General features: G+C 39.0%; 1 protein-coding gene across 2 annotated transcripts in view; it reads right to left on the minus strand.

Annotated features, from left to right (window-relative positions):
• Positions 1 to 8,234: 8,234 nt before the first annotated feature.
• The window catches only part of COG6 (component of oligomeric golgi complex 6), a 64,387-nt gene continuing 59,859 nt past the window's right edge, over positions 8,235 to 12,762 (minus strand). Inside the window, exon 19 of one of the 2 annotated variants that reach the window (XM_040991480.1) lies at positions 8,235 to 8,859. In XM_040991480.1, the coding sequence (XP_040847414.1) occupies positions 8,838 to 8,859 (22 nt within the window). In that variant the 3' untranslated portion in view covers positions 8,235 to 8,837. Of the gene's footprint in view, positions 8,860 to 10,580; positions 12,188 to 12,762 lie in introns of those variants that run through there. The other variant, XM_040991479.1, reaches the window with a different exon arrangement.

Raw genomic sequence — 12,762 nt, forward strand, 5'->3', positions numbered from 1 at the left:
CTCCTTGCTTCAGATCAGCACAGCTCCAGCCTTTGTGGTCTCTTGGGGAGTGAACTATCAGACAGAGGATCTTCCTCTTTGTCTCTCCTCATCTCTGTATATCTACCTTTCCAATAAAATAAATAAATCCTTAAAAAATATTCTTTCTTGGGGATGACACAGTGGCTCAAGAGGCTCATCATGTACCTACAAAATGCCGGGATTCCATGTGGGCACCAGTGTGTGGCCCCTCTGCTCTACTTCTCATCCAGCTCCCTGCTTATATAACAGATCTATCACAAAGTCATACTTCTAACCCTTTAAACTTCAGCATATTGGACTACTGTGTATCATACAGACACAGATGAAGTTAATTAATGCAAGAGAAACCACTTGGGTCTGTGTTGTGGCTCAACCTGCTAATCCTACACAATGTGGTGCCAGCATCCCATATGGGTCCTGGTTTGTGTTGTGGATGTTTCATTTCTTTTTCCTCTTTTTATATTTTTATTTTTTATTTTATTTATTTTTTGAGGCCCCCCCTCTAATTCAGCTCCTTGATTATGGCCTAGGAAAGCAGTGGAGGACAGCCTAAGGTCTTGTGTCCCTACCCACGAGGAAGACCTGGAAGAAGCTCCTGGCTCCCAGCTTCACATCAATTTAGAATGAACCAGTAGCTGGAAGTCCTGCTCTATCTCTTTTTCTTGATATAATTCTGCCTTTCAAATATAAATAATTAAATCCTAAAAAAAACATAAATCACTCACAAACTAAAAGAGCTGATAATAAGTATACCAAGAAAATTCTAAAAACAACAACAACAACAAGCAAGAATCACTATTATTAGACAAAACAGATTCAAAATTTTAAATAGCAAAAAGAAGTGAAGGACGTTATATTTTCATAAAAGAATAGGCACAACAAAGACATAATAATTATAAATATACATGTACCCAAAACAAGATCACCCAAAATACACACAGCAAATACTATTAAATCTAAAAGCAATAACAAACTCCAATGCAATGCTACCTGGTAACACCCAACTGTTATAAATGAACAGATCATCCAGACAGAAAATCAACAGAGATATATCACAATTGAAACATACCACTGAGCAAATGGACCTAACAGACATTAACCCAACAGCTTTAAGCACACATTCCTTTCAACAGTGGAAGCAACAATTCCTAGGATAGTCAATACATTAGGTCACAGTAAATTAGCAATGACTGAAATCATACCCTGTATTCTCTCATATCACAAAGAAATAAAACTAAAAATAAACTGAACAATAGAATACTCCTAAATACATGGAAATAATTTAAATACATACATGGAAATAAATACATGGAAATTAAAAAAAAAAAACTGGGTAGCTCCATGATTATTTCGGTTACTCACACTCCTCTCAATGTTCAAAGAAATTTTAGAATCGTTTTACCCACTCTGAAAGATAAACTGAAAGGCAGAATTGATACGGACTTCATCGAATGCTTTGTAGATCAATTTGGGGGGATATAATTTTAATATTAAATTCTCAAATCCATGAATGAGGGAAGAAGTGATATTTATCAAGATCTCCTTTAAGAGTTTTTTGTGGGGCCCAGCGCGATGGCGCAGTGCTAAGGTCTTTGGCTCGCACGCCCGGGATCCTATATGGGCACCGGTTCTATCCCAGTGGCCTTGCTTCCCATCCAGCTCCCTGCCTGTGGCCTGGGAAAGCAGTCGAGGACGGCCCGAAGCGTTGGGACCCTGCACCTGCATGGGAGACCCGGAAGAGGCTCCTGGCTTCAGACTGGCTCAGGTCCAGCCATTGCAGTCACCTGGGGAGTGAATCATTGGACGGAAAATCTTCCTCTTTGTATATCTGACTTTCCAATAAAAATAAAAAATAAATCTTTTAAAAGAAAAAGTTTTTTGTGATCTTCAAGTGAAGAATCATGTCACTTTCTTAAACTTACAAAGTGCTGTACGTTTGGTGCTACTGTAAATGGAATTTCTTTAGTATTCAGACATTTCATTTAGCATAGAGAATACAAGATACTTGCATGCTGTCCTATACTGCTGCTAAATTTATTAGTTCTAATAGGCTTAAGGGTTGGCAACATGCTATAGGATACTCTGTACCTATGCATATTACATAACCATAGAATCTGTAAACATATATTTTAACTCCCTTTTCTGTTACGAGTGATTTCCATTTTTTCCTCTTGCCTAACTGCTCTGGGTAGACAATCCTACAGTATGTGAAACGGAAGCAGTGGCAAGAGCACATCCTTATTTTCCTCATAATCCCTGGGAGAAAGCTTTCATTTTTTCACAACTAAGTATAGTTTGGTGTGGTTCATTGACTAAAAATGTTAAACACGTTTAAAAAGATGTATTGTTGTTAATTTCCTCTTTAGGATACAAATTTCCTTCTGAGCACTGCTTTTGATGCATCTGATATTGCTTGGTATGTTGTTTCATAACACGCTTTTAATCATTTCAAAGAATTTTATAATTTCCTTTATGATTTCTTCTATGACTCACTGGCTACAACCAGGTTGCTCAAGTTCCATACACATATGTATTTTCTGTGTCTCATTTCATGTCACTGTGATTGGAGAACATGCTTTTTATATACAGTTTGAACCTTGGGCTGTGGGAGAATATGGCATGGGCATAGAAGAATTTACTTCCTGTTGTCAGGTGAAGCATTCCAAAGATTTCTATACAAACTAGAATTTATTCAACTTACCACCTATTGCCCTTCCATCTGAGACTGAAGGACTCTGTTCATACAGGGACAGTTTGCCAGCAATGAGCCCTGAGTTTTTCTTAATCTGAGAACATAATAATGATCCTATCTTCATTTTTGTGGGCACAGAATTCTCTAACTTCTGACTTATTTCAGCACTTTGAACGTGCCATCCAGTCTCTTCTAGTGCACTTGTAAATGACGACTGCCCATCTCTTGTTTTTCAGATTCCTCTTCACTTCTTGACAGCTTGTGACTGTTGTCTCAATGTGAAGTACTTTTCACTGAACTTCTTGAATGTATAATGTTTCTCATGAAATCTGTAGTTTTGTGACATTTCTCCAAATATCCTTTCATCCCCTTCCTTTGTTCTTTTTACTTCTGAGACTTCCACTGTGCACCTGCTGCTTGCGGTATCCCAGAGGCCTCTGAAGCTGTTTATTTTCATTCCTTCTATTTTCTTTTCCTCAGGGGATATCGCCTTAATTGACATTCAATTTTTCTGACTTGCAAAATTGCTTTTAATTCCTAGGGTGAATTTTTTGTTCAATTATGCCAATAATTTTACAATTCTTTAAGATACAAATTATCTATTTTTTACAATTTATAACTTTACAGAAATTTCCATTTTATGATTTTGGTATTTTAATTGTTCCTGACATAATATTCTCATATTTCCCTTTAGTTCTCTGCACATACTTTTCTCTGTCTACAAGGTTCAGTGTCTTGGTTTCTTCCAAAATAGCTTCTACTGACTACTTTCCCTCCAGTATCAGTTGTACTTTCGGTAGCTTTCTATTTTTCCTTTGGGGGGAAAAAAAAGGCAGATACTTTAAATTATAATGTATTTATTCTGAAAGTCATATTCCTCCAGAACACATCCAGTTTTTGATTAGTGATTGCATTTTAATAATGCTTCATTGACGTGATGGTGTTTTAGTGACTTATTCTGTAAAATTAGTATTAACATGATGTGATCACTTAAGTGTCTGTGATTGTCAATGTTTGCATAAAGATTTCCTTTAATTCCTCTGACTTAAAAAATGACTCACTGCTCAGGCTTAATTGAAGGACTCAGTGTCCATGCTGGAACATGCCTTCAATACTCAGCCAGGCAGCTTCCATTTCCTGGTCCAGCAGAGGGGACAGCTGAGGGTCTCCTCGGTATACACAATGTCCTGAATATGCCCACAGTCTTTTAGATCCCCAGGGATGTGCCAGACTTTTCAAAAACCTTCTGAACATGTTGGTTTGTCATAAAGCAGGTGTTTTGGATATATTCCTAGGAGTGCTATTGCTGGGTCATATGGTATGCAGATTTTGAGTTGTTTGAGTGTTCTCCAGACTGATTTCCATAGAGGCTGTACCAATTTGCAGCTCCACCAGCAGTGGAGTAGGGTTCCCTTTTCTCCGCATCCTCGCCAGCAAGCGTCGTTGGTGTTCTTGTTTATGTGGGCCAATCTTGCTGGTGTTAGGTGGTACCTCATCGATGTTTTAATTTGGATTTCCCTTATTGCTAGGGAGCTGGAACATGCAGCACAATCAGTAATTGCAAAAACATGGAAGCAACCAAAATGCCATCAGCAGAAGATTGGATAAGAAAGCTTTGGTTCATCTACTCCATGGAATAATACTCAGCTATTAAAAAAAACAAAATGCAGTTCTTTGTGGCTAAATGGGCACAACTGGAAACTATAATGCTAAGGGAAATGAGTGAATCCCAAAAGATTAGATACCACATGTTTGCCTTGATTTAACCTGTAATTTTTGTATGGTTGTTTGTTATTTTTTGAACCTGTCATTGATACTGTCTCAACCCAGATGTTTCGAAGAATGGAACTTGCATTATTTTTAACATATTGTTTACCCAATACTATGTCAATTAATTCCATAATGTTGTATATTGATACTGAGGCCTTGTTGGGGCTTTTAACTGACCGGATCTTTACTCTGTTAGACCTATCTTCAGACCATAGAAGGTCTCCCCAAGAGGCCACTGAACTTATCTGGACAATAAGACGCTGAACTTTATGCTAGGCATGTGTTTGCAAGCAATGAATCTCAACTGAACTTGAACTATGGTTATGCAACAAGGTGGAGGAATCCACCATGGGGGGAGGGGTATGGGAGGAGTGGGGGGAATCCCCAGCGCCTATAAAACTGTACTACATAATACAATGTAAGCAACAATAAAAAAAAAAACAAAAAACAAACAAAAAAAACCCTTCTGAACAGCTCATTCCCAAATCATTCTGGTTAGTTTATTGTTCATTCCAACTGTTACTTACTGCTCCAGGTTGCAGTGACTAACACAAGTCTTTTAGATAAATTCACCTAGATCGTGGCGTTAGCATTGCATAAATTTCAAGTAAGATACAAACAAGCTTTCTGAGTGATCTTCTCAAGGTCACCAAATTAAAAAAGGCCAATTTTTGCAAGTCCCTTCTACCATTTTTTTTCACATTTGAGCTGATTTTATTCATCTTTTTCTCCAATACCGACAATCCTAGTCAACCTCATTTTCTTTTTCCACATTCTTCTTCTTCTTCTTCTTCTTATTATTATTATTTTCTGTATCTGGGGTAAGGAGAGAGATAAAGAGAAAAGCCCCACCCGGCCTCCCACCCATCCCAGGTCCCCAACATGCAGCATGCTCTGAGGGTCCTGCTCAAGGGTTTTGATAGTTCCACAGGTCTGAATTGCTGCTAATCTTGCTGTTCTAAGCACAATAAAATCTATTCAGAATTCACTGGTCGACATAGTCTCTTCATGGTTGGGGTTCTGAGATCAGTAGCTCAGTTGGAAGGATCCCCAGAGAAACTTTGACTGAGGTGATCCCAGACCTGACTCTTGCTTGCGCTTGCCAGTAGAGGGTCCGGCACAGTCCGTCACCCCAGGCAGCTTATGCATATGCTGGTGGTTGCAATTGCTGCGTCAGTTCTGATTCCAACCCTGTGTTCCACATGAACCAATCTAGTAAGAATGCCAGATGATCTTTTCAACACTCTTAACTGGGCTTAGAACAAAGTATGGACTCCACCTGTGTGATAACACCAGAATCACTGCTGTTCTGATCCAAACTGCCTTTTTCTATCTTTTTTCCTTTGTTTGATAATCTAGGTTTGTGTATCTTTAAACAGTTTCTTCCCAGAGATCTGACAAAGCTGATTTTAACTTTTGGAGGCCAATTTTGTTGTAGTATTATTACAAAGGAGAAGTTTGCAATTTCTTCATCCACCATTTTGCTGAGGTCGTAATGCTGTTATACAATTCGATGCATAATGTCTTAACCAAAGAGCCAAAAGGGACCAGATGATTACAATCATCCAGAATCAAAAGTGTGTAATTGTGGCTTGAGGTATTCTCTGCACTCTTGTGGACTTCAGTGTCCTGTACACACATCTAGCTGAGCTACACAGGATGCTGTGCATTCTCTCCTCTTACATGCATAAGCACAAACGTCACTATCTATCTGCAGGACAGGGAGTTCTTCAGTAACATGATTAAAACTCTGACATTTATTACTGATCCTGATTACAAGCTTTCTGGGTACATGTACAGTGCTACAAGGGAAAAATTCCACATGTGATGGATGTGAAATCCACATGGGGTGGATGAAACAAAGGTTCACTAAAATTATTGTATAACATCGAATTCAGTCTGTATGTGTACGTAACACCTCCAAATTGTGCTTTTAGACTGGGTTCCATCCAAGATATCACAGTATGTGCACAAAGATTTTCCAAAATTTGAAATCCAAAGCACTTCTTAAGTATTTCAGATAAGAGATATTAAACTCAATCTGAGCTCTAACATTAGCCCTGATCCCATGCTAACAAAATAACTAAATTATCTTTTTGTGAAATATATAATGACAGCTCATACAGTATGGAAGTACAGAAATATTTAAATAAAATAACACATACCAGCAATCGTCTAATAGAACATGATCAGGTTTCTTCACTCCTGTATTTTCCTTACAGATTCACTGTAAGAGTACCCCAAAAACAATGTACAATTTTAACACTTCATAATGTCTATAAATGGAATCACACTACTGTGATATTTTTCTCAACATTATGTACTTAACAAGCTTTCATGTCATAGTGTCATACAGTATGACAGATATAAGGACATTTAACACTAGTAAAGATAGGACAGAACTTACTAAGACAATTAATAATTTGTGAGAGTATTTTCCTCGTAATGGCAGGAGAAAAAAAAGTTGAGCCAATTTCTAGTGTACATTTTCTTTTTTTTTTTTTAAAGATTTATTTTTTATTTTTTTTTTTTTATTGGAAAGGCGGATGTACAGAGAGGAGAGACAGAGAGGAAGATCTTCCGTCTGATGATTCACTCCCCAAGTGAGCACAACGGCCGATGCTATGCCGATCCGAACCCAGGAGCCTCTTCTGGGTCTCCCACATGGGTGCAGGGTCCCAAAGCTTTGGGCCATCCTCGACTGCTTTCCCGGGCCACAGGCAGGGAGCTGGAAGGGAAGCGGGGCTGCCAGGATAGAACCGGCGCCCATATGGGATCCCAGGCGTGCAAGGCGAGGACCTTAACCACTTGCGCCACCGCGCCGGGCCCTAGTGTACATTTTCAAAAGTCAATTTTCAGAAGCCGTGTAGAAGTTAAACAACCTCTATGAAAGAATATTATTTTAAAAAGAAATATGAGGGCCCAGTGCAATAGCCTAGTGGTTAAGGTCCTCGCCTGGCATGCCTGGGATCCCATATGTGCGCCGCTTCTAATCCCGGCAGCTCGACTTCCCATCCAGCTCCCTGCCTGTGGCCTGGGAAAGCAGTTGAGGATGGCCCAAAGCCTTGGGACCCTGCACCTGTGTGGGAGACCCAGAAGAGGCTCCTGACTCCTGGCTTTGGATTGGCTCAGGTCCAGCCGTTGCAGTCAATTAGGGAGGGAACCATAGGATGGAAGATCTTCCTCTGTCTCTCCTCTCTGATTATCTGACTTTTCAATCAAAATAAATAATCTTGTTTTTTTAAAAGAAATACGTGGAATGCTACTGAGTTTTCAGTAAGAGATGGATAGAGAACAAGTCAGTGGATTTGACAACATGCAATACTTAAAAGATGTTATCAGCTTAGTACTGATGTTGTTGAAACAATGAAAACATGCGAGGATACTTTACAAAGACTGAATAGGAAATATGGAAATAGATAAATGACATGTGTAAAAAACACTAAACATAAAGCAGAGAAATGAAGCTGTTATGATTTGACATGTGGACAGTTTTTTAAAAATTGCAAACATTACAGCATTCTTTATGTCTTTAAGAATAATCATAGATAAAGGAAATTAGTGATAAAGCAGATAAAAGAATAACCCAGAGTGAAGAGCGGGTGAGATGACAAGAGACAAGGGGAACAGGATGCAAAGTATGGAAACAGCTTGTCACAGGAACACAGACGTCACCTTGAATTTAACAGGAACAAGATAGAGGAGATGAGCATGGAAGAGGAGGGCAGGAAAATGAGGCAGATAAACTAATAATTTGCATTTTCTCAGTAAGTTTGGGGACAGTAAGAATGGGGGGGGGGGAACAGTCATGTTCAAAAGCCAGAAAATGAGTATGCCAAAGAGCCCGAACAGAACACCGGAGTGCAGAGGAGGCAGGACCTATTTAAATGGTGACCGAGTTTAAAATAAAAAAGTAAAAACCGGTCCATTCGTGCACTTTTTCTCAGGTAACAATCCCCCTCTAAAATACAAAGAAAAATAAACTGAAAAGTTTAAGCAGAGAAGGGTTTTACCAGGTAAAATTATTTTCGCTCTGAAGAAGGGCTGTACTGTTCAAGGTTATATTTCTGTTAAATCAAAATTCTCAAATGGTAACCTATGAAGTATACAGCAAAGCGAATGGTTTACATCTGTTATTAACTTGGTTTTCAAGTGTGTAAGACATCACTTTCTTCCTACTTACCTGAATTACATACAGTCATACATCAGTTACTGAGACACATTTTCATAAATGCTTTGTGAGGCAACTATGTCACTATGTGATATTATAGAGTGTTTTTCACATAAACCTAGATAAAATTGTCCATCACATACCTAGGCTAGATGGTCTCTTATTGGTAACATTAGCAGTGGATTATATATGTTCAGGAGCCACGCTGAAAAGGAAAACATGAGACTGAATTAGGCACAATAAACGATGCAACACAAATGCAGTAAAAATGACACAAAAAGGTTTCTGCTAGTATAACTTAACATACTGTTTCTACAGTGAATAACTGCAAAATAAATAGTACAGTGCCAGGTTCGTGAGCCACAGGGATGGGGATATTCCAGCAGGGCCTGGGTACTTAGGCCTGCCTGCGAGGTGGGTACCAGGTCCATGAGCCCCAGAGGCAGGTGTTCCGGTAGGGCCTATGTCACCTGGCCTAGTTCCTTCAGCTTGTATGAGTGGTGGAAGGTCTGGTGAGGCTTAGTTCGCCTGGCTTGGGAACCCTGTGCCCACTGGCAAGGTGGATGTTGAGTCTGTGAGCCCTAGCAGCAGTGGATCTGGCAGGGGTGGTGGATTTGGTTGGGCCCAGGTCGCCCGGCCCAAGTTTCTTGGCCTGCCTGTGAGGTGGGTACCAGTTTCATGAGCCCCGGTGGGCCCAGGTTGCTTGGCCCCAGGTCCTTGGCCAGCCTGCAAGGTGGGTACTAAGTCTGTAAGTCCTGGGGGTCAGGGATCCAGTGGGGCCTGGGTCACCTGGACTGGGTCCTTGGGCCTGCCAGCAAGATGGTGCCAGGACCATAAGCCCTGGGGGACAGGTGCTCCTGAGGGGCTAAGTCACAGGACCTGGGTCGCCTAGCGGCCCAAATCCTTGGCTCCGCCTGTAAAAACACATCCTCCTCAGTGGAAAAGGTGGAGCAGTGGATGGCAGGCCCTGATGCACATGGAGAATATGGCAGTCCATTGGTTACCACAGCAGAAGAACAGAATAAACTGGTCAACTACCCCAGCCAAACGATGACAACAAAAATCTGGGTGAATGGACACTTAAGGTCAACTATGTCAGCCAATGGACACTGGGAGGGCTTCCTCATCCTTGGATCAGCGAAATCGACAGCATTATAGAACTATCCAGACCACTTGGGCAGAACCCTAGGAGAATGCACCACATCGGGACCCCTGGTGGATAGGAATCCCGGGCACTGGGGCAATTGGGAAGCTATGTGTGACTTCTCCCTTATCTCTCCCTTTCCTCCAGAAACAGAAAGAAATAAAAAATTTGGAAACAATGATCACACCCACTTTTCCCCAACTCTTGATCCTCCCCACCCTGATCAACTATGTAAATATCATCGAGAATTTTTTAAAATGTACACTGTAAAATAATAAAACCATAGTAATAGACCAGTAACATCACTGAATATCAAGCATAGGTACTGTATTTAATTGTACAGGTAATGCTTTTACACAACAAACACCATAGCAGGTATATTCACACCATTATCACCATAAGACATCATATATAACATTACAATGTTCTGAGGGTATAGGAATTTTTCAACTCCGTTATACTTGCAAGCAAGCACCATCATATAATAAGTCCAACGTTGACCAACACATTGGCAAGAGGCACATGATAGTGGTTTCTTTTCCTACGCACATGTTTGCCAAAATCATCTTAATGAAAGTGTAAGGAAACTTAAAAAAAAAAACACAAAAAAACACTGCAAAGACTGCTACTATAGAAATAGTTTAATCTTTTATTTAAGAAAATGAGGTAATTAGTAAAATACATTATTGCATAGAAAACAAAGAACTGCATTAATGGTAAAGTGTCAACATCGTTTTCACAGTAGAAATAAATTATGTAAGATTTAAATAACATTTTATTTATATATCTTTTATATGCCTTATTTAATCTTCGAAGGAAAAGGAATAAAAATATAGTTTTGTACAAGAATAGATGAAACATCATCAATCATTCTCACTCTAAAAGAATCACAGTAGGTATAAACAAGTGTAAGCTTCAGGCATGTTAATAAACTATGTTCTACAAACACAAATTTGATATGTCAAATCTATAAGTATCAATTTTATTACTTTACAAAATTTTTGAACTAGTTAACTTTTTCTTTTGTGCCTTGGTTTTCTCAATTCATAGCTTAAAAACTACCTCTTTTCTCTACCAAAAATCAAGATTTTTGGGGGGAGGACTAGTAAGAACAGTTTTGAAAACCTTAACAAAATAAAACCACATCAAACCCATGCAGTTGTTAACAACTACAGTGATTCTGAATGTTCATCAGTTTACAGGAACCTAGTATATATTTCCTGGATTAAAAACCTAAGCTTCTAATCATAAAGTGATGTCAAAGAAAGTAAACTGTGGATTAAGCTGATTTTATCAGTACACAAATATGCTTCTACTGAAAAGTTCTACACAGTCCAGTCTGCAAATGTGCACTTACAGTTAACAAAAGCGTTGAAAAGAAAACCCCTTCTCAAGTTACAGCCTGGGTCACCCTTCTGGAGGCAAATTCACTGCCTACTAGCAACTGCTCCTCCGGCAGTCAATGTTTGTTGCTGGATGGATGTAGAGTGCACACTGTTCAGCCAACACCTGTTCTTAAACATGCATCTCCCGACCTGACACTCAAAGCAAGGTCCGGCTTTCCTCCAGGGCATCCACAGGCATCCACACTGTATTTAAATGACTTCACTGCTTTTTTCCTTTTTGCTAACTGTATATTTACAATTACACATAAACACATAGTCAATTACAAAAACAGTAAGTAGATGCCCGGCTGGGTACACCAGCAGCACAAACTACTGTCTCTTTTCCTTTCTTCTAACACTTTGAGACAGTTCTGGAGAAAAAGATACAGGTAACATTCCAAAAAGTCATGAAGTCAACTTACATCAATACCTAAAAAGAAAGGAAATGAATCTTTGGATAAAGAGACATTTATTGGATCATAACCTCAAGCTAATTCTTAACCTCACACAATTTTTAGATGCTATCAACTAAAAACTAGTTTTGTAAAAAAAAAAAATTAGCCAAATCTCTCAGTCCTCTTCTCCCATATATTTGTGTTCCAGAGTTGATGGAAATTACAGAGCTAGAAATGCAGCCTACAATAGAGCACTTCTATGAAGCTGAAAGGGGGCAATATGAACTCAGGCCAGCATCATGCTTACTTTCAGGTTAGTGAATGCAAAGGGCATTATTTTAATCTACAATCTCATGACACAAAGAAAATTCTATCAAATGTAAATGATAAGTCTTCTAAAACAACGGCAGTCTTCAGTGTCTTAGGAATGTGACAGCGTGCCAACAGAACAAACAAGACAATCAGGAGAGAAGTGTTTGCACTTGCTGTGGTGATCGGTGTAGGATGGTCTCTGGATCTTTGTACTCATTGATGGGATTCAACACGGCTGCATACACTTCACCATAGGCTCTGCAGATCAGTTCTGTGGACTGTTTTATAATCTGCTCTCTAATGACAAACAAACAATCATGAACACATAATCTGAAAGAATGTTCCCAAGAATAAGAAAACTCATTGCAATGCATTCCACACAACATGAAAGCTTCAGAGTCAATGCATTTCATCTTTAAATTATCACATAAATTAACATTTATGACTAAATTCCCAATACTTGATTGGTCCCAGAGGGTAAGAATTGTGTCTTTCACTGTTGCATACTTAGGGCAAGCACTTTGTATGTATATATATAAATGCTATATATATATATATATAGCATTGTCAAACAAGAAAACACAAACTGTATGCACATTCAATGTTTCCTTTATTTTCCTGAAAGAAAAAAGCTTACAATTATTCATATATCAGAACACAACTTGTCTCCAAAACATTTGTAATACACTGTCTTTTACCTACAAATCCGACAATAACAGCCACATCCCCTAGATTTCTCTTAATCTGTGGATCACCTGGATAAAATGTGGTATCTGCCTACAGCAAACTATAGTATTCTCATAAAGAAAAACTTTTTGCAAAAGTATGTGAAAAAATAAGAAGTTAGGACTTACAAATGTTTTAAAAATATT

Source organism: Ochotona curzoniae, unplaced genomic scaffold, assembly GCF_017591425.1.
Source record: "Ochotona curzoniae isolate NIBS_2020 unplaced genomic scaffold, NIBS_Ocur_1.0 contig_64, whole genome shotgun sequence".
NCBI classification, from domain to species: domain Eukaryota; kingdom Metazoa; phylum Chordata; class Mammalia; order Lagomorpha; family Ochotonidae; genus Ochotona; species Ochotona curzoniae.